The sequence below is a fragment of the Notolepis coatsorum genome (assembly GCF_963971535.1).
Source record: "Notolepis coatsorum genome assembly, contig: SCAFFOLD_129, whole genome shotgun sequence".
NCBI lineage: Eukaryota > Metazoa > Chordata > Actinopteri > Aulopiformes > Paralepididae > Notolepis > Notolepis coatsorum.
In genome coordinates this window covers 701415-723933 of record NW_028174297.1, presented here as the reverse complement: position 1 = coordinate 723933, position 22519 = coordinate 701415, and the positions used below count along the sequence as shown (strand labels likewise).

General features: G+C 39.6%; 1 protein-coding gene across 1 annotated transcript in view; it reads right to left on the bottom strand.

The window, feature by feature from the left end:
* LOC311247594 (ATPase family gene 2 protein homolog A-like) overlaps positions 1-22519 on the bottom strand; it is a gene marked incomplete at its 3' end in the record, with an annotated part of 42232 nt that overhangs the window by 14850 nt on the left and 4863 nt on the right. Inside the window, exon 2 of the mRNA XM_084338623.1 lies at positions 16698-16822. Coding sequence (XP_084194749.1) covers positions 16698-16763 — 66 coding nt within the window. The remainder of the gene's footprint in view (positions 1-16697; positions 16823-22519) is intronic.

Below are 22519 nucleotides of genomic sequence, written 5' to 3'. Positions count from 1 at the left end.
AAAGTAAAGCTCTGCTCTCAGAGACACAGTAGTTGTATGTTAAAGTAAAGCTCTGCTCTCAGAGACACAGTAGTTGTATGTTAAAGTAAAGCTCTGCTCTCAGACACAGTAGTTGTATGTTAAAGTAAAGCTCTGCTCTCAGAGACACAGTAGTTGTATGTTAAAGTAAAGCTCTGCTCTCAGACACAGTAGTTGTATGTTAAAGTAAAGCTCTGCTCTCAGAGACACAGTAGTTGTATGTTAAAGTAAAGCTCTGCTCTCAGAGACACAGTAGTTGTATGTTAAAGTAAAGCTCTGCTCTCAGAGACACAGTAGTTGTATGTTAAAGTAAAGCTCTGCTCTCAGAGACACAGTAGTTGTATGTTAAAGTAAAGCTCTGCTCTCAGAGACACAGTAGTTGTATGTTAAAGTAAAGCTCTGCTCTCAGACACAGTAGTTGTATGTTAAAGTAAAGCTCTGCTCTCAGAGACACAGTAGTTGTATGTTAAAGTAAAGCTCTGCTCTCAGAGACACAGTAGTTGTATGTTAAAGTAAAGCTCTGCTCTCAGAGACACAGTAGTTGTATGTTAAAGTAAAGCTCTGCTCTCAGAGACACAGTAGTTGTATGTTAAAGTAAAGCTCTGCTCTCAGACACAGTAGTTGTATGTTAAAGTAAAGCTCTGCTCTCAGAGCACAGTAGTTGTATGTTAAAGTAAAGCTCTGCTCTCAGAGACACAGTAGTTGTATGTTAAAGTAAAGCTCTGCTCTCAGAGACACAGTAGTTGTATGTTAAAGTAAAGCTCTGCTCTCAGAGACACAGTAGTTGTATGTTAAAGTAAAGCTCTGCTCTCAGAGACACAGTAGTTGTATGTTAAAGTAAAGCTCTGCTCTCAGAGACAGTAGTTGTATGTTAAAGTAAAGCTCTGCTCTCAGAGACACAGTAGTTGTATGTTAAAGTAAAGCTCTGCTCTCAGACACAGTAGTTGTATGTTAAAGTAAAGCTCTGCTCTCAGACACAGTAGTTGTATGTTAAAGTAAAGCTCTGCTCTCAGACACAGTAGTTGTATGTTAAAGTAAAGCTCTGCTCTCAGACACAGTAGTTGTATGTTAAAGTAAAGCTCTGCTCTCAGACACAGTAGTTGTATGTTAAAGTAAAGCTCTGCTCTCAGACACAGTAGTTGTATGTTAAAGTAAAGCTCTGCTCTCAGAGACACAGTAGTTGTATGTTAAAGTAAAGCTCTGCTCTCAGAGACACAGTAGTTGTATGTTAAAGTAAAGCTCTGCTCTCAGAGACACAGTAGTTGTATGTTAAAGTAAAGCTCTGCTCTCAGACACAGTAGTTGTATGTTAAAGTAAAGCTCTGCTCTCAGAGACACAGTAGTTGTATGTTAAAGTAAAGCTCTGCTCTCAGAGACACAGTAGTTGTATGTTAAAGTAAAGCTCTGCTCTCAGACACAGTAGTTGTATGTTAAAGTAAAGCTCTGCTCTCAGACACAGTAGTTGTATGTTAAAGTAAAGCTCTGCTCTCAGACACAGTAGTTGTATGTTAAAGTAAAGCTCTGCTCTCAGAGACACAGTAGTTGTATGTTAAAGTAAAGCTCTGCTCTCAGACACAGTAGTTGTATGTTAAAGTAAAGCTCTGCTCTCAGACACAGTAGTTGTATGTTAAAGTAAAGCTCTGCTCTCAGACACAGTAGTTGTATGTTAAAGTAAAGCTCTGCTCTCAGAGACACAGTAGTTGTATGTTAAAGTAAAGCTCTGCTCTCAGACACAGTAGTTGTATGTTAAAGTAAAGCTCTGCTCTCAGACACAGTAGTTGTATGTTAAAGTAAAGCTCTGCTCTCAGACACAGTAGTTGTATGTTAAAGTAAAGCTCTGCTCTCAGACACAGTAGTTGTATGTTAAAGTAAAGCTCTGCTCTCAGAGACACAGTAGTTGTATGTTAAAGTAAAGCTCTGCTCTCAGAGACACAGTAGTTGTATGTTAAAGTAAAGCTCTGCTCTCAGAGACACAGTAGTTGTATGTTAAAGTAAAGCTCTGCTCTCAGACACAGTAGTTGTATGTTAAAGTAAAGCTCTGCTCTCAGACACAGTAGTTGTATGTTAAAGTAAAGCTCTGCTCTCAGAGACACAGTAGTTGTATGTTAAAGTAAAGCTCTGCTCTCAGAGACACAGTAGTTGTATGTTAAAGTAAAGCTCTGCTCTCAGACACAGTAGTTGTATGTTAAAGTAAAGCTCTGCTCTCAGAGACACAGTAGTTGTATGTTAAAGTAAAGCTCTGCTCTCAGACACAGTAGTTGTATGTTAAAGTAAAGCTCTGCTCTCAGACACAGTAGTTGTATGTTAAAGTAAAGCTCTGCTCTCAGACACAGTAGTTGTATGTTAAAGTAAAGCTCTGCTCTCAGACACAGTAGTTGTATGTTAAAGTAAAGCTCTGCTCTCAGACACAGTAGTTGTATGTTAAAGTAAAGCTCTGCTCTCAGACACAGTAGTTGTATGTTAAAGTAAAGCTCTGCTCTCAGACACAGTAGTTGTATGTTAAAGTAAAGCTCTGCTCTCAGAGACACAGTAGTTGTATGTTAAAGTAAAGCTCTGCTCTCAGAGACACAGTAGTTGTATGTTAAAGTAAAGCTCTGCTCTCAGAGACACAGTAGTTGTATGTTAAAGTAAAGCTCTGCTCTCAGACACAGTAGTTGTATGTTAAAGTAAAGCTCTGCTCTCAGAGACACAGTAGTTGTATGTTAAAGTAAAGCTCTGCTCTCAGAGACACAGTAGTTGTATGTTAAAGTAAAGCTCTGCTCTCAGACACAGTAGTTGTATGTTAAAGTAAAGCTCTGCTCTCAGAGACACAGTAGTTGTATGTTAAAGTAAAGCTCTGCTCTCAGACACAGTAGTTGTATGTTAAAGTAAAGCTCTGCTCTCAGACACAGTAGTTGTATGTTAAAGTAAAGCTCTGCTCTCAGAGACACAGTAGTTGTATGTTAAAGTAAAGCTCTGCTCTCAGAGACACAGTAGTTGTATGTTAAAGTAAAGCTCTGCTCTCAGACACAGTAGTTGTATGTTAAAGTAAAGCTCTGCTCTCAGACACAGTAGTTGTATGTTAAAGTAAAGCTCTGCTCTCAGACACAGTAGTTGTATGTTAAAGTAAAGCTCTGCTCTCAGACACAGTAGTTGTATGTTAAAGTAAAGCTCTGCTCTCAGACACAGTAGTTGTATGTTAAAGTAAAGCTCTGCTCTCAGACACAGTAGTTGTATGTTAAAGTAAAGCTCTGCTCTCAGACACAGTAGTTGTATGTTAAAGTAAAGCTCTGCTCTCAGACACAGTAGTTGTATGTTAAAGTAAAGCTCTGCTCTCAGACACAGTAGTTGTATGTTAAAGTAAAGCTCTGCTCTCAGACACAGTAGTTGTATGTTAAAGTAAAGCTCTGCTCTCAGACACAGTAGTTGTATGTTAAAGTAAAGCTCTGCTCTCAGACACAGTAGTTGTATGTTAAAGTAAAGCTCTGCTCTCAGAGACACAGTAGTTGTATGTTAAAGTAAAGCTCTGCTCTCAGACACAGTAGTTGTATGTTAAAGTAAAGCTCTGCTCTCAGACACAGTAGTTGTATGTTAAAGTAAAGCTCTGCTCTCAGACACAGTAGTTGTATGTTAAAGTAAAGCTCTGCTCTCAGAGACACAGTAGTTGTATGTTAAAGTAAAGCTCTGCTCTCAGACACAGTAGTTGTATGTTAAAGTAAAGCTCTGCTCTCTCAGACACAGTAGTTGTATGTTAAAGTAAAGCTCTGCTCTCAGACACAGTAGTTGTATGTTAAAGTAAAGCTCTGCTCTCAGACACAGTAGTTGTATGTTAAAGTAAAGCTCTGCTCTCAGAGACACAGTAGTTGTATGTTAAAGTAAAGCTCTGCTCTCAGAGACACAGTAGTTGTATGTTAAAGTAAAGCTCTGCTCTCAGACACAGTAGTTGTATGTTAAAGTAAAGCTCTGCTCTCAGACACAGTAGTTGTATGTTAAAGTAAAGCTCTGCTCTCAGAGACACAGTAGTTGTATGTTAAAGTAAAGCTCTGCTCTCAGAGACACAGTAGTTGTATGTTAAAGTAAAGCTCTGCTCTCAGACACAGTAGTTGTATGTTAAAGTAAAGCTCTGCTCTCAGAGACACAGTAGTTGTATGTTAAAGTAAAGCTCTGCTCTCAGAGACACAGTAGTTGTATGTTAAAGTAAAGCTCTGCTCTCAGAGACACAGTAGTTGTATGTTAAAGTAAAGCTCTGCTCTCAGAGACACAGTAGTTGTATGTTAAAGTAAAGCTCTGCTCTCAGAGACACAGTAGTTGTATGTTAAAGTAAAGCTCTGCTCTCAGAGACACAGTAGTTGTATGTTAAAGTAAAGCTCTGCTCTCAGACACAGTAGTTGTATGTTAAAGTAAAGCTCTGCTCTCAGAGACACAGTAGTTGTATGTTAAAGTAAAGCTCTGCTCTCAGAGACACAGTAGTTGTATGTTAAAGTAAAGCTCTGCTCTCAGAGACACAGTAGTTGTATGTTAAAGTAAAGCTCTGCTCTCAGAGACACAGTAGTTGTATGTTAAAGTAAAGCTCTGCTCTCAGACACAGTAGTTGTATGTTAAAGTAAAGCTCTGCTCTCAGACACAGTAGTTGTATGTTAAAGTAAAGCTCTGCTCTCAGAGACACAGTAGTTGTATGTTAAAGTAAAGCTCTGCTCTCAGACACAGTAGTTGTATGTTAAAGTAAAGCTCTGCTCTCAGACACAGTAGTTGTATGTTAAAGTAAAGCTCTGCTCTCAGAGACACAGTAGTTGTATGTTAAAGTAAAGCTCTGCTCTCAGAGACACAGTAGTTGTATGTTAAAGTAAAGCTCTGCTCTCAGACACAGTAGTTGTATGTTAAAGTAAAGCTCTGCTCTCAGAGACACAGTAGTTGTATGTTAAAGTAAAGCTCTGCTCTCAGAGACACAGTAGTTGTATGTTAAAGTAAAGCTCTGCTCTCAGACACAGTAGTTGTATGTTAAAGTAAAGCTCTGCTCTCAGAGACACAGTAGTTGTATGTTAAAGTAAAGCTCTGCTCTCAGAGACACAGTAGTTGTATGTTAAAGTAAAGCTCTGCTCTCAGACACAGTAGTTGTATGTTAAAGTAAAGCTCTGCTCTCAGACACAGTAGTTGTATGTTAAAGTAAAGCTCTGCTCTCAGAGACACAGTAGTTGTATGTTAAAGTAAAGCTCTGCTCTCAGACACAGTAGTTGTATGTTAAAGTAAAGCTCTGCTCTCAGACACAGTAGTTGTATGTTAAAGTAAAGCTCTGCTCTCAGAGACACAGTAGTTGTATGTTAAAGTAAAGCTCTGCTCTCAGAGACACAGTAGTTGTATGTTAAAGTAAAGCTCTGCTCTCAGACACAGTAGTTGTATGTTAAAGTAAAGCTCTGCTCTCAGAGACACAGTAGTTGTATGTTAAAGTAAAGCTCTGCTCTCAGACACAGTAGTTGTATGTTAAAGTAAAGCTCTGCTCTCAGACACAGTAGTTGTATGTTAAAGTAAAGCTCTGCTCTCAGACACAGTAGTTGTATGTTAAAGTAAAGCTCTGCTCTCAGACACAGTAGTTGTATGTTAAAGTAAAGCTCTGCTCTCAGAGACACAGTAGTTGTATGTTAAAGTAAAGCTCTGCTCTCAGACACAGTAGTTGTATGTTAAAGTAAAGCTCTGCTCTCAGAGACACAGTAGTTGTATGTTAAAGTAAAGCTCTGCTCTCAGAGACACAGTAGTTGTATGTTAAAGTAAAGCTCTGCTCTCAGAGACACAGTAGTTGTATGTTAAAGTAAAGCTCTGCTCTCAGACACAGTAGTTGTATGTTAAAGTAAAGCTCTGCTCTCAGACACAGTAGTTGTATGTTAAAGTAAAGCTCTGCTCTCAGAGACACAGTAGTTGTATGTTAAAGTAAAGCTCTGCTCTCAGACACAGTAGTTGTATGTTAAAGTAAAGCTCTGCTCTCAGAGACACAGTAGTTGTATGTTAAAGTAAAGCTCTGCTCTCAGACACAGTAGTTGTATGTTAAAGTAAAGCTCTGCTCTCAGACACAGTAGTTGTATGTTAAAGTAAAGCTCTGCTCTCAGAGACACAGTAGTTGTATGTTAAAGTAAAGCTCTGCTCTCAGACACAGTAGTTGTATGTTAAAGTAAAGCTCTGCTCTCAGAGACACAGTAGTTGTATGTTAAAGTAAAGCTCTGCTCTCAGACACAGTAGTTGTATGTTAAAGTAAAGCTCTGCTCTCAGAGACACAGTAGTTGTATGTTAAAGTAAAGCTCTGCTCTCAGACACAGTAGTTGTATGTTAAAGTAAAGCTCTGCTCTCAGACACAGTAGTTGTATGTTAAAGTAAAGCTCTGCTCTCAGACACAGTAGTTGTATGTTAAAGTAAAGCTCTGCTCTCAGAGACACAGTAGTTGTATGTTAAAGTACAGCTCTGCTCTCAGACACAGTAGTTGTATGTTAAAGTAAAGCTCTGCTCTCAGAGACACAGTAGTTGTATGTTAAAGTAAAGCTCTGCTCTCAGACACAGTAGTTGTATGTTAAAGTAAAGCTCTGCTCTCAGACACAGTAGTTGTATGTTAAAGTAAAGCTCTGCTCTCAGACACAGTAGTTGTATGTTAAAGTAAAGCTCTGCTCTCAGAGACACAGTAGTTGTATGTTAAAGTAAAGCTCTGCTCTCAGACACAGTAGTTGTATGTTAAAGTAAAGCTCTGCTCTCAGACACAGTAGTTGTATGTTAAAGTAAAGCTCTGCTCTCAGAGACACAGTAGTTGTATGTTAAAGTAAAGCTCTGCTCTCAGACACAGTAGTTGTATGTTAAAGTAAAGCTCTGCTCTCAGACACAGTAGTTGTATGTTAAAGTAAAGCTCTGCTCTCAGACACAGTAGTTGTATGTTAAAGTAAAGCTCTGCTCTCAGACACAGTAGTTGTATGTTAAAGTAAAGCTCTGCTCTCAGACACAGTAGTTGTATGTTAAAGTAAAGCTCTGCTCTCAGAGACACAGTAGTTGTATGTTAAAGTAAAGCTCTGCTCTCAGACACAGTAGTTGTATGTTAAAGTAAAGCTCTGCTCTCAGACACAGTAGTTGTATGTTAAAGTAAAGCTCTGCTCTCAGACACAGTAGTTGTATGTTAAAGTAAAGCTCTGCTCTCAGAGACACAGTAGTTGTATGTTAAAGTAAAGCTCTGCTCTCAGACACAGTAGTTGTATGTTAAAGTAAAGCTCTGCTCTCAGACACAGTAGTTGTATGTTAAAGTAAAGCTCTGCTCTCAGACACAGTAGTTGTATGTTAAAGTAAAGCTCTGCTCTCAGACACAGTAGTTGTATGTTAAAGTAAAGCTCTGCTCTCAGACACAGTAGTTGTATGTTAAAGTAAAGCTCTGCTCTCAGACACAGTAGTTGTATGTTAAAGTAAAGCTCTGCTCTCAGAGACACAGTAGTTGTATGTTAAAGTAAAGCTCTGCTCTCAGACACAGTAGTTGTATGTTAAAGTAAAGCTCTGCTCTCAGACACAGTAGTTGTATGTTAAAGTAAAGCTCTGCTCTCAGACACAGTAGTTGTATGTTAAAGTAAAGCTCTGCTCTCAGAGCACAGTAGTTGTATGTTAAAGTAAAGCTCTGCTCTCAGAGACACAGTAGTTGTATGTTAAAGTAAAGCTCTGCTCTCAGAGACACAGTAGTTGTATGTTAAAGTAAAGCTCTGCTCTCAGAGACACAGTAGTTGTATGTTAAAGTAAAGCTCTGCTCTCAGAGACACAGTAGTTGTATGTTAAAGTAAAGCTCTGCTCTCAGAGACACAGTAGTTGTATGTTAAAGTAAAGCTCTGCTCTCAGAGACACAGTAGTTGTATGTTAAAGTAAAGCTCTGCTCTCAGACACAGTAGTTGTATGTTAAAGTAAAGCTCTGCTCTCAGAGACACAGTAGTTGTATGTTAAAGTAAAGCTCTGCTCTCAGACACAGTAGTTGTATGTTAAAGTAAAGCTCTGCTCTCAGAGACACAGTAGTTGTATGTTAAAGTAAAGCTCTGCTCTCAGACACAGTAGTTGTATGTTAAAGTAAAGCTCTGCTCTCAGAGACACAGTAGTTGTATGTTAAAGTAAAGCTCTGCTCTCAGAGACACAGTAGTTGTATGTTAAAGTAAAGCTCTGCTCTCAGAGACACAGTAGTTGTATGTTAAAGTAAAGCTCTGCTCTCAGAGACACAGTAGTTGTATGTTAAAGTAAAGCTCTGCTCTCAGAGACACAGTAGTTGTATGTTAAAGTAAAGCTCTGCTCTCAGACACAGTAGTTGTATGTTAAAGTAAAGCTCTGCTCTCAGACACAGTAGTTGTATGTTAAAGTAAAGCTCTGCTCTCAGAGACACAGTAGTTGTATGTTAAAGTAAAGCTCTGCTCTCAGACACAGTAGTTGTATGTTAAAGTAAAGCTCTGCTCTCAGAGACACAGTAGTTGTATGTTAAAGTAAAGCTCTGCTCTCAGAGACACAGTAGTTGTATGTTAAAGTAAAGCTCTGCTCTCAGAGACACAGTAGTTGTATGTTAAAGTAAAGCTCTGCTCTCAGACACAGTAGTTGTATGTTAAAGTAAAGCTCTGCTCTCAGAGACACAGTAGTTGTATGTTAAAGTAAAGCTCTGCTCTCAGAGACACAGTAGTTGTATGTTAAAGTAAAGCTCTGCTCTCAGAGACACAGTAGTTGTATGTTAAAGTAAAGCTCTGCTCTCAGAGACACAGTAGTTGTATGTTAAAGTAAAGCTCTGCTCTCAGACACAGTAGTTGTATGTTAAAGTAAAGCTCTGCTCTCAGAGACACAGTAGTTGTATGTTAAAGTAAAGCTCTGCTCTCAGACACAGTAGTTGTATGTTAAAGTAAAGCTCTGCTCTCAGACACAGTAGTTGTATGTTAAAGTAAAGCTCTGCTCTCAGACACAGTAGTTGTATGTTAAAGTAAAGCTCTGCTCTCAGAGACACAGTAGTTGTATGTTAAAGTAAAGCTCTGCTCTCAGACACAGTAGTTGTATGTTAAAGTAAAGCTCTGCTCTCAGACACAGTAGTTGTATGTTAAAGTAAAGCTCTGCTCTCAGAGACACAGTAGTTGTATGTTAAAGTAAAGCTCTGCTCTCAGGACACAGTAGTTGTATGTTAAAGTAAAGCTCTGCTCTCAGACACAGTAGTTGTATGTTAAAGTAAAGCTCTGCTCTCAGACACAGTAGTTGTATGTTAAAGTAAAGCTCTGCTCTCAGACACAGTAGTTGTATGTTAAAGTAAAGCTCTGCTCTCAGAGACACAGTAGTTGTATGTTAAAGTAAAGCTCTGCTCTCAGAGACACAGTAGTTGTATGTTAAAGTAAAGCTCTGCTCTCAGAGACACAGTAGTTGTATGTTAAAGTAAAGCTCTGCTCTCAGACACAGTAGGTTAAAGTAAAGCTCTGCTCTCAGACACAGTAGTTGTATGTTAAAGTAAAGCTCTGCTCTCAGAGACACAGTAGTTGTATGTTAAAGTAAAGCTCTGCTCTCAGACACAGTAGTTGTATGTTAAAGTAAAGCTCTGCTCTCAGACACAGTAGTTGTATGTTAAAGTAAAGCTCTGCTCTCAGACACAGTAGTTGTATGTTAAAGTAAAGCTCTGCTCTCAGACACAGTAGTTGTATGTTAAAGTAAAGCTCTGCTCTCAGACACAGTAGTTGTATGTTAAAGTAAAGCTCTGCTCTCAGAGACACAGTAGTTGTATGTTAAAGTAAAGCTCTGCTCTCAGACACAGTAGTTGTATGTTAAAGTAAAGCTCTGCTCTCAGAGACACAGTAGTTGTATGTTAAAGTAAAGCTCTGCTCTCAGAGACACAGTAGTTGTATGTTAAAGTAAAGCTCTGCTCTCAGACACAGTAGTTGTATGTTAAAGTAAAGCTCTGCTCTCAGACACAGTAGTTGTATGTTAAAGTAAAGCTCTGCTCTCAGACACAGTAGTTGTATGTTAAAGTAAAGCTCTGCTCTCAGAGACACAGTAGTTGTATGTTAAAGTAAAGCTCTGCTCTCAGAGACACAGTAGTTGTATGTTAAAGTAAAGCTCTGCTCTCAGACACAGTAGTTGTATGTTAAAGTAAAGCTCTGCTCTCAGACACAGTAGTTGTATGTTAAAGTAAAGCTCTGCTCTCAGACACAGTAGTTGTATGTTAAAGTAAAGCTCTGCTCTCAGAGACACAGTAGTTGTATGTTAAAGTAAAGCTCTGCTCTCAGACACAGTAGTTGTATGTTAAAGTAAAGCTCTGCTCTCAGACACAGTAGTTGTCTGTTAAAGTAAAGCTCTGCTCTCAGAGACACAGTAGTTGTATGTTAAAGTAAAGCTCTGCTCTCAGAGACACAGTAGTTGTATGTTAAAGTAAAGCTCTGCTCTCAGACACAGTAGTTGTATGTTAAAGTAAAGCTCTGCTCTCAGAGACACAGTAGTTGTATGTTAAAGTAAAGCTCTGCTCTCAGACACAGTAGTTGTATGTTAAAGTAAAGCTCTGCTCTCAGAGACACAGTAGTTGTATGTTAAAGTAAAGCTCTGCTCTCTCAGAGACACAGTAGTTGTATGTTAAAGTAAAGCTCTGCTCTCAGACACAGTAGTTGTATGTTAAAGTAAAGCTCTGCTCTCTCAGACACAGTAGTTGTATGTTAAAGTAAAGCTCTGCTCTCAGAGACACAGTAGTTGTATGTTAAAGTAAAGCTCTGCTCTCAGACACAGTAGTTGTATGTTAAAGTAAAGCTCTGCTCTCAGACACAGTAGTTGTATGTTAAAGTAAAGCTCTGCTCTCAGAGACACAGTAGTTGTATGTTAAAGTAAAGCTCTGCTCTCAGAGACACAGTAGTTGTATGTTAAAGTAAAGCTCTGCTCTCAGACACAGTAGTTGTATGTTAAAGTAAAGCTCTGCTCTCAGAGACACAGTAGTTGTATGTTAAAGTAAAGCTCTGCTCTCAGACACAGTAGTTGTATGTTAAAGTAAAGCTCTGCTCTCAGACACAGTAGTTGTATGTTAAAGTAAAGCTCTGCTCTCAGAGACACAGTAGTTGTATGTTAAAGTAAAGCTCTGCTCTCAGACACAGTAGTTGTATGTTAAAGTAAAGCTCTGCTCTCAGAGACACAGTAGTTGTATGTTAAAGTAAAGCTCTGCTCTCAGAGACACAGTAGTTGTATGTTAAAGTAAAGCTCTGCTCTCAGAGACACAGTAGTTGTATGTTAAAGTAAAGCTCTGCTCTCAGAGACACAGTAGTTGTATGTTAAAGTAAAGCTCTGCTCTCAGACACAGTAGTTGTATGTTAAAGTAAAGCTCTGCTCTCAGAGACACAGTAGTTGTATGTTAAAGTAAAGCTCTGCTCTCAGAGACACAGTAGTTGTATGTTAAAGTAAAGCTCTGCTCTCAGAGACACAGTAGTTGTATGTTAAAGTAAAGCTCTGCTCTCAGACACAGTAGTTGTATGTTAAAGTAAAGCTCTGCTCTCAGAGACACAGTAGTTGTATGTTAAAGTAAAGCTCTGCTCTCAGACACAGTAGTTGTATGTTAAAGTAAAGCTCTGCTCTCAGAGACACAGTAGTTGTATGTTAAAGTAAAGCTCTGCTCTCAGACACAGTAGTTGTATGTTAAAGTAAAGCTCTGCTCTCAGACACAGTAGTTGTATGTTAAAGTAAAGCTCTGCTCTCAGACACAGTAGTTGTATGTTAAAGTAAAGCTCTGCTCTCAGACACAGTAGTTGTATGTTAAAGTAAAGCTCTGCTCTCAGAGACACAGTAGTTGTATGTTAAAGTAAAGCTCTGCTCTCAGACACAGTAGTTGTATGTTAAAGTAAAGCTCTGCTCTCAGAGACACAGTAGTTGTATGTTAAAGTAAAGCTCTGCTCTCAGACACAGTAGTTGTATGTTAAAGTAAAGCTCTGCTCTCAGAGACACAGTAGTTGTATGTTAAAGTAAAGCTCTGCTCTCAGAGACACAGAAGTTGTATGTTAAAGTAAAGCTCTGCTCTCAGAGACAGTAGTTGTATGTTAAAGTAAAGCTCTGCTCTCAGAGACACAGTAGTTGTATGTTAAAGTAAAGCTCTGCTCTCAGAGACACAGTAGTTGTATGTTAAAGTAAAGCTCTGCTCTCAGACACAGTAGTTGTATGTTAAAGTAAAGATCTGCTCTCAGACACAGTAGTTGTATGTTAAAGTAAAGCTCTGCTCTCAGACACAGTAGTTGTATGTTAAAGTAAAGCTCTGCTCTCAGAGAGACACAGGGTTGTATGTTAAAGTAAAGCTCTGCTCTCAGAGACACAGGGTTGTATGTTAAAGTAAAGCTCTGCTCTCAGACACAGTAGTTGTATGTTAAAGTAAAGCTCTGCTCTCAGAGACACAGTAGTTGTATGTTAAAGTAAAGCTCTGCTCTCACAGACACAGTAGTTGTATGTTAAAGTAAAGCTCTGCTCTCAGAGACACAGTAGTTGTATGTTAAAGTAAAGCTCTGCTCTCAGACACAGTAGTTGTATGTTAAAGTAAAGCTCTGCTCTCAGAGACACAGTAGTTGTATGTTAAAGTAAAGCTCTGCTCTCAGACACAGTAGTTGTATGTTAAAGTAAAGCTCTGCTCTCAGAGACACAGTAGTTGTATGTTAAAGTAAAGCTCTGCTCTCAGAGACACAGTAGTTGTATGTTAAAGTAAAGCTCTGCTCTCAGACACAGTAGTTGTATGTTAAAGTAAAGCTCTGCTCTCAGACACAGTAGTTGTATGTTAAAGTAAAGCTCTGCTCTCAGACACAGTAGTTGTATGTTAAAGTAAAGCTCTGCTCTCAGACACAGTAGTTGTATGTTAAAGTAAAGCTCTGCTCTCAGACACAGTAGTTGTATGTTAAAGTAAAGCTCTGCTCTCAGAGACACAGTAGTTGTATGTTAAAGTAAAGCTCTGCTCTCAGAGACACAGTAGTTGTATGTTAAAGTAAAGCTCTGCTCTCAGACACAGTAGTTGTATGTTAAAGTAAAGCTCTGCTCTCAGAGACACAGTAGTTGTATGTTAAAGTAAAGCTCTGCTCTCAGACACAGTAGTTGTATGTTAAAGTAAAGCTCTGCTCTCAGACACAGTAGTTGTATGTTAAAGTAAAGCTCTGCTCTCAGAGACACAGTAGTTGTATGTTAAAGTAAAGCTCTGCTCTCAGAGACACAGTAGTTGTATGTTAAAGTAAAGCTCTGCTCTCAGACACAGTAGTTGTATGTTAAAGTAAAGCTCTGCTCTCAGAGACACAGTAGTTGTATGTTAAAGTAAAGCTCTGCTCTCAGAGACACAGAAGTTGTATGTTAAAGTAAAGCTCTGCTCTCAGAGACAGTAGTTGTATGTTAAAGTAAAGCTCTGCTCTCAGAGACACAGTAGTTGTATGTTAAAGTAAAGCTCTGCTCTCAGAGACACAGTAGTTGTATGTTAAAGTAAAGCTCTGCTCTCAGACACAGTAGTTGTATGTTAAAGTAAAGATCTGCTCTCAGACACAGTAGTTGTATGTTAAAGTAAAGCTCTGCTCTCAGACACAGTAGTTGTATGTTAAAGTAAAGCTCTGCTCTCAGAGAGACACAGGGTTGTATGTTAAAGTAAAGCTCTGCTCTCAGAGACACAGGGTTGTATGTTAAAGTAAAGCTCTGCTCTCAGACACAGTAGTTGTATGTTAAAGTAAAGCTCTGCTCTCAGAGACACAGTAGTTGTATGTTAAAGTAAAGCTCTGCTCTCACAGACACAGTAGTTGTATGTTAAAGTAAAGCTCTGCTCTCAGAGACACAGTAGTTGTATGTTAAAGTAAAGCTCTGCTCTCAGACACAGTAGTTGTATGTTAAAGTAAAGCTCTGCTCTCAGAGACACAGTAGTTGTATGTTAAAGTAAAGCTCTGCTCTCAGACACAGTAGTTGTATGTTAAAGTAAAGCTCTGCTCTCAGAGACACAGTAGTTGTATGTTAAAGTAAAGCTCTGCTCTCAGAGACACAGTAGTTGTATGTTAAAGTAAAGCTCTGCTCTCAGACACAGTAGTTGTATGTTAAAGTAAAGCTCTGCTCTCAGACACAGTAGTTGTATGTTAAAGTAAAGCTCTGCTCTCAGACACAGTAGTTGTATGTTAAAGTAAAGCTCTGCTCTCAGACACAGTAGTTGTATGTTAAAGTAAAGCTCTGCTCTCAGACACAGTAGTTGTATGTTAAAGTAAAGCTCTGCTCTCAGAGACACAGTAGTTGTATGTTAAAGTAAAGCTCTGCTCTCAGACACAGTAGTTGTATGTTAAAGTAAAGCTCTGCTCTCAGACACAGTAGTTGTATGTTAAAGTAAAGCTCTGCTCTCAGAGACACAGTAGTTGTATGTTAAAGTAAAGCTCTGCTCTCAGACACAGTAGTTGTATGTTAAAGTAAAGCTCTGCTCTCAGACACAGTAGTTGTATGTTAAAGTAAAGCTCTGCTCTCAGACACAGTAGTTGTATGTTAAAGTAAAGCTCTGCTCTCAGAGACACAGTAGTTGTATGTTAAAGTAAAGCTCTGCTCTCAGACACAGTAGTTGTATGTTAAAGTAAAGCTCTGCTCTCAGACACAGTAGTTGTATGTTAAAGTAAAGCTCTGCTCTCAGAGACACAGTAGTTGTATGTTAAAGTAAAGCTCTGCTCTCAGAGACACAGTAGTTGTATGTTAAAGTAAAGCTCTGCTCTCAGACACAGTAGTTGTATGTTAAAGTAAAGCTCTGCTCTCAGAGACACAGTAGTTGTATGTTAAAGTAAAGCTCTGCTCTCAGAGACACAGAAGTTGTATGTTAAAGTAAAGCTCTGCTCTCAGAGACAGTAGTTGTATGTTAAAGTAAAGCTCTGCTCTCAGAGACACAGTAGTTGTATGTTAAAGTAAAGCTCTGCTCTCAGAGACACAGTAGTTGTATGTTAAAGTAAAGCTCTGCTCTCAGACACAGTAGTTGTATGTTAAAGTAAAGATCTGCTCTCAGACACAGTAGTTGTATGTTAAAGTAAAGCTCTGCTCTCAGACACAGTAGTTGTATGTTAAAGTAAAGCTCTGCTCTCAGAGAGACACAGGGTTGTATGTTAAAGTAAAGCTCTGCTCTCAGAGACACAGGGTTGTATGTTAAAGTAAAGCTCTGCTCTCAGACACAGTAGTTGTATGTTAAAGTAAAGCTCTGCTCTCAGAGACACAGTAGTTGTATGTTAAAGTAAAGCTCTGCTCTCACAGACACAGTAGTTGTATGTTAAAGTAAAGCTCTGCTCTCAGAGACACAGTAGTTGTATGTTAAAGTAAAGCTCTGCTCTCAGACACAGTAGTTGTATGTTAAAGTAAAGCTCTGCTCTCAGAGACACAGTAGTTGTATGTTAAAGTAAAGCTCTGCTCTCAGACACAGTAGTTGTATGTTAAAGTAAAGCTCTGCTCTCAGAGACACAGTAGTTGTATGTTAAAGTAAAGCTCTGCTCTCAGAGACACAGTAGTTGTATGTTAAAGTAAAGCTCTGCTCTCAGACACAGTAGTTGTATGTTAAAGTAAAGCTCTGCTCTCAGACACAGTAGTTGTATGTTAAAGTAAAGCTCTGCTCTCAGACACAGTAGTTGTATGTTAAAGTAAAGCTCTGCTCTCAGACACAGTAGTTGTATGTTAAAGTAAAGCTCTGCTCTCAGACACAGTAGTTGTATGTTAAAGTAAAGCTCTGCTCTCAGAGACACAGTAGTTGTATGTTAAAGTAAAGCTCTGCTCTCAGACACAGTAGTTGTATGTTAAAGTAAAGCTCTGCTCTCAGACACAGTAGTTGTATGTTAAAGTAAAGCTCTGCTCTCAGAGACACAGTAGTTGTATGTTAAAGTAAAGCTCTGCTCTCAGACACAGTAGTTGTATGTTAAAGTAAAGCTCTGCTCTCAGACACAGTAGTTGTATGTTAAAGTAAAGCTCTGCTCTCAGACACAGTAGTTGTATGTTAAAGTAAAGCTCTGCTCTCAGACACAGTAGTTGTATGTTAAAGTAAAGCTCTGCTCTCTCAGACACAGTAGTTGTATGTTAAAGTAAAGCTCTGCTCTCAGAGACACAGTAGTTGTATGTTAAAGTAAAGCTCTGCTCTCAGAGACACAGTAGTTGTATGTTAAAGTAAAGCTCTGCTCTCAGACACAGTAGTTGTATGTTAAAGTAAAGCTCTGCTCTCAGAGACACAGTAGTTGTATGTTAAAGTAAAGCTCTGCTCTCAGACACAGTAGTTGTATGTTAAAGTAAAGCTCTGCTCTCAGACACAGTAGTTGTATGTTAAAGTAAAGCTCTGCTCTCAGAGACACAGTAGTTGTATGTTAAAGTAAAGCTCTGCTCTCAGACACAGTAGTTGTATGTTAAAGTAAAGCTCTGCTCTCAGACACACAGTAGTTGTATGTTAAAGTAAAGCTCTGCTCTCAGAGACACAGTAGTTGTATGTTAAAGTAAAGCTCTGCTCTCAGACACAGTAGTTGTATGTTAAAGTAAAGCTCTGCTCTCAGACACAGTAGTTGTATGTTAAAGTAAAGCTCTGCTCTCAGAGACACAGTAGTTGTATGTTAAAGTAAAGCTCTGCTCTCACAGACACAGTAGTTGTATGTTAAAGTAAAGCTCTGCTCTCAGAGACACAGTAGTTGTATGTTAAAGTAAAGCTCTGCTCTCAGAGACACAGGGTTGTATGTTAAAGTGACAGTAACAGGGTCAGGGTTAGAGCTGCTCACAGACCTCCTGGCGCCCCCTGCTGCTCGTCAGGAGTGCAGGGCGTCCGATGCAGCCGCCGGCCGCCTTCATGGAACCCAGGCTCAGCTGAGCCAGAGAAGATCGACATCTGCTGGGCGTCTTGTCCTCCGCTGTGAAGAACAGCACAGGTTGAACGTACTTAAAGTGATTGTTAAATATATAAATATATATACAGACGGGTGACAAATTAAATGAAAAAGCAACATAAAGTGTCTAAAGTGTTGCGTCACAAGTCCCCAGGACAGCTTCAATGCGCCTTAGCATAGATTCTACAAGTCTCTGGAACTCTACTGGGACTCTACTGGGACTCTACTGGGACTCTACTGGGACTCTACTGGGACTCTACTGGGACTCTACTGGGACTCTACTGGAACTCTACTGGAACTCTACTGGGACTCTACTGGGACTCTACTGGGACTCTACTGGAACTCTACTGGGACTCTACTGGGACTCTACTGGGACTCTACTGGGACTCTACTGGAACTCTACTGGGACTCTACTGGAACTCTACTGGAACTCTACTGGGACTCTACTGGAACTCTACTGGGACTCTACTGGAACTCTACTGGAACTCTACTGGGACTCTACTGGAACTCTACTGGAACTCTACTGGAACTCTACTGGGACTCTACTGGAACTCTACTGGGACTCTACTGGGACTCTACTGGGACTCTACTGGGACTCTACTGGGACTCTACTGGGACTCTACTGGGACTCTACTGGAACTCTACTGGGACTCTACTGGGACTCTACTGGGACTCTACTGGGACTCTACTGGGACTCTACTGGGACTCTACTGGAGGGATGGGACACCATTCTTCCAAAAGACATCCCCTCGTCTGGTGTTTTGATGGTGGCGGTCTAAAATCTGGTGTTCAATAGGGTTGAGATATGGTGACTGCGAAGGCCAATGATTCACATCATTTTCATACTCATCAAACCATCCAGTGACTCCTCATCAAACCATCCAGTGACTCCTCATCAAACCATCCAGTGACTCCTCATCAAACCATCCAGTGACTCCTCATCAAACCATCCAGTGACTCCTCCTGCCCCTGTGGAGGGGTCATTGGGTTAGGGTTAGGGTTAGGGCTCGTGCCCCTGTGGATGGGTCACCCTGGAAGAGAGCACTCTCCCCACTCCACCCAACTCCTCCTGCAATCAACGTCTCACCTCGACTACTGCAATGCTCTGCTTAGCTGGTTTACCGGCCTGCGTCACCAAGGCCCTTCAACTAGGGCTGGGCGATATAACGATAACGATAATTATCGCGATATATTTTAATAATCGATATCGGGAAATAAAATCGATTTTATTTTTTGTGTGACCTGCAACAGGGCAGTTTCTAAAACCAGAGACAGTGGACAGACTTGTCTTTTTTGCCTGCAACTTAAAGTAATGGCTTTGCTTGTCCAAATGACAATACTGACCAAATTGAGATTTATTTTTCTCTCGTCCATTTCTTGTCCATTTATTTTGTTTGCTTTCTAATTTAAAATACAGTTTGAAACCGTCTGTGCACAGTAGGCTATGTGTGCTAGCAGAGCTAGTCTCCAGTCTCCAGTCGCGAGTCACGGTGCACTTGTGCGGTGGTTTGTCCACCAAAAAAGCGGCAAAAGATCGAAAATAAACGAGCAGAGCCAGAACTGTTCAACTCCCCTGGAGCCACAGCCAGCAGAGAAGCCGGTTTACTTTCGCTTTCAAACCAGCCGCAGCCTGAGAACTGGAGTGTGAGGGGATGTAACACTAAAGATGACGGCAATGACAAAGAATTGCTGCAAAATAAACATACATATGTTGTTTAAAAAAAAAATTATACTTATAACAATATCGATAATATCGAATATCGAGTGATATTCGATATCATTATTGCAATATCATTTTTGGCCATATCGCCCAGCCCTACCTTCAACTCATACAGAAGGCAGCGGCCTGCCTGATCTCTAAGGCTGGGACGATATGCCACTTGGAAGAATCGATAAATCGGGTCAAAATGATCTATAAATATTGATATTTTTATTAATATTTTTTTTTAAAGGGGAACTATCTTATAAATGGCCTTTTTGAGTGTTTAGCATTGTTTCCTAGCTATGTGAACTTATATTAATATGATCTATGTCTCAAAATTCTCATATTGGCGCATTCTTCCAATTCTCCTCTCACAATATTCACCCTCACTGAACTGAGTCATTTGAAAATGTGCTGATATGTGATGTCAAAGAGACACCGCTGCATGATAATGTTCAGGCCCCACAGTGGTTTAGGAGCCCAGGCTCAAAACGGCTCGAGATCTTGAGGTAGAAAAATGCTGTTTTTGAGGACTTAGAAATACAAAACAATGAATAAAAAAAAAATATATATTACAGAGGTGTTCCATAGACTCACAGGAATTGTGTAAAAGTGCCCAAATAGTGAAAGAAATAGTAAAATAGTTCCCCTTTAAAGATTTAACATATTCATTATTAGTATTATTAAAACAACAAATGTATGTTTATTTTGCAGCAATTCTTTGTCGTTGCCGCCATCTTTAGTGTCACAGATTTCCCCCATTCAGCACGACCACAGTGATCCTCCTCATGTTACAGTCTGGTCTCTGGATGTGATGGAGGAGTGCACTGCATGTTGAACGCACGGTACAGAGCTGCAATTCAACTGAATTTACATGAAATGGGGATGTTTTAACTAAAACATGCCACAAAACCTAGTATTTTAGTATAGTATAAAGTATTAAAAAATATATATATATATTTATTTTTTTTCACATGCAAAAAATAAATGAAAGTGATTAGGGATGCCCCGATCATGTTTTTTGCCACCGATACCGATCACCGATCGTCGTGATCCATATCGGCCGATACCGATCCGATACCGATTGTTTTTGATTAAAAAGAAATTAAAACGTATTTTATATAAAAAGTTTTTTTTTTTTTTTTTTTTTTATAAAATATATATATTATATAATTAGACTTGTACTTGTATTATCTGCGACTGCGAGACATCGCCACCACGCAACAAGTCAAAATGCTCACTATCTGCAAACAGCTCCACTGTCTGTGTGTACTCTAGTAGCCCAGCTCAAAAGGATTCTCCGGCGCTGCAGCGGGACCCCATTGGTAACGTTAAGTGCTTTGGTCGTTTCACATTCAGCAAGCCCTCAGCTCGAATACGCATTAAATCAATGTTATAAGACATTGATATCAAGAGCTATCTGTAGCTACTGCTAGCCGGCTAGATGACGTTAAGACAGAACTTTAGTTCAATGGGACATTTCGTTTTGAACAGTAAACGAACGTCAGCTAACGCAAGCTAACTGAGGTATGAACATGAACTACTAGACTTTCTGGATCATTTGTTGATATCAGGAGCTATCGGTAGCTAGCCGGCTAAATACCGTTAGACAATGCCTACTAAACGTGAATAGTTGACTGGGTAATTTTGTTTAAACAGTAACGATAGCTAGGTAGCTAACGTTAGCGCAGGTCGAATGCAGTGCACTACAGACTCGAGCAGAGGAGCCGCACCTCTTTGTTTACAAACTCTACACGGGGGCGGGCGGGGCTAGGGAGGAGGAGCAGCGGCAGTTTGCAGGTCGTGTGTGTCTGAGACAGACAGCGAGTGAGAGCTTCGCTTGATCGGTTTCCGCTATCGGCGAATATGACTAATTATCGGAATTCACAGATTGCATATTTATACTGAGTATCGGCCGATAACGATCGGTGGCCGATCGATCGGGGCATCCCTAAAAGTGATGCCACTTATCGATTTCACGCAGTTATCGATAAAATCGATAAGTGGTCTCAGCCTTACTGATCTCCAACCTACCAACTCATACAAATATATTGTATTTGTATTTATATTTTATATTGTATCTACAGTATGTATAGATACTGGACTGTATATTTTTAAATAACTATTTTAAATTAAAAATAACCTGACTGGCAACATCACCTCCTGGTTTGGGAATAGCACTGCACAAGACCGCAGCAGACTACAGAGAGTGACACGTTCAGCCGAACGCACAATTGGAGGGGGGCTTCCCACCCTCCAGAAAATTTACAACAAGCGGTGCAGGGGTAAGGCTAAGAGAATCATCAAGGACTCCAGCCACCCAAACAACTGCCTCTTTGAACTGCTGCGGTCAGGCAGGCGATACCAGAGTCTCATGGCAAGCACAGAAAGACTCAGAAGAAGGTTCTATCCCCAGGCCATCAGGCTGCTCAACGAACAATAAACACTATGCAACAACCATCAAATGCACACAGCACACACACCCACAAGCACACACTCACTTTAAACAAACAACACACTGCAGCACCCACTCTCCACACTTTAGATCACCTAAACACACTTTATATTTATTGGTAAAGGGCAATTCCATGCAAATGTCAACCTCACCATGAAAAAATTAAAATAACATGATCATAACCAAACCAATTTCAAATGTATCATCAAGGTCTATATTTTGAAGTACAAAATAGATTTGATCGTAATATTTATGAGAATGCATATTTTTTCACAATACAGGAGGAGACACAATGATGTAAAAATTAATTTTTCAATTAACCTAATTGCATGACTTTCTGAATGGCCAGAATGGCAAAAAAAATATCAACAGATATTTTTCTAACCTCACCTTTGGTCATGAAGGGCTGTTGTATCAATATGTGAATCAATTAGGTACTTTGTGTCTTTCCATTGGCAGGTGAAGCATGCTGTTATAATGCCCCTTTATGGGACAGCGAATGTAACATCCATAACGTTTTCCAGGAAAAGTTGTCATAAAACATGCATCTGGAATGCAATGTCAACCAAACTTCCTAAGCAAAGCTAACTTTTATAAAGATGACATATTAGCAACAATTAGTCATTCTGGTCTTATTTTTTGTATTCTTTACAAGTGTTATGGATGTTACCGTTATGGATGTTACATTGCAAGTGACGGATGTTACATTGCGAATGTGTGTTGTTAAGTCCGATTATGACCCCTTTGTTTGAAGTATATTTACACATTTTAGTTACACTTATTGAGATAAAGATGAGCCTGCAATAAGAAATGTTTTGACCTTTTGGATTTTGAGATAGGTGACAAAATACACAGCGTTATGGATGTTACGGAAATTGACAAGCTTTTCGGACTCACTCACTCTGTGAATATCTTTTTCAAAGAATAACATGTTTACTATCACTTTGTAGGGAAGGGTTTGAGGTACCCAAAAAGCACATTCAGGAAAACCTGGCATTTCCTCTCAAGGAATGAATCACAAAAAAGTGCCGTTATGGATGTTACATTTTTGCGTTATGGATGTTACACGTCTGAAATAGACAAAAAAACACTATCAAAAATGTGTGTTGTTAAGTCCGATTATGATTGACCCCTTTGTTTGATTTAAATCAGAAGTATTTTATGACTCTTTGTTTGATTAAAATCCAACATATTTCCAGACACAACTTTTTCACACATTGTTGGTCTAGGCAGATCAGTGTCCACGTTAGCCTACTGCTAATCGGCTGCTGTCGGCCATCTCCCCCTCGCGTCTGCTCAGCCTACATGTGTATTTGTTATTGTTTTGCCGAGTATCGTGACAAGAAACCCACCCCAAAAAACACAGAAACCCCAAATGAAATCAAACAGAAAGTAAATTGAGTATTATTCCAGGGACGACATTTCAAGACAGGCCCCAGGAATGAAGGATGCAGTGACCATAAGAGAAGGAGTCAAGCAGAGGGTTCAGAAACGCCACATGTCCATGTCCCTTATGGAGGCTTACCGCTGCACTTCCAACCAAAGAGGACAAGTCCTGGGTCAG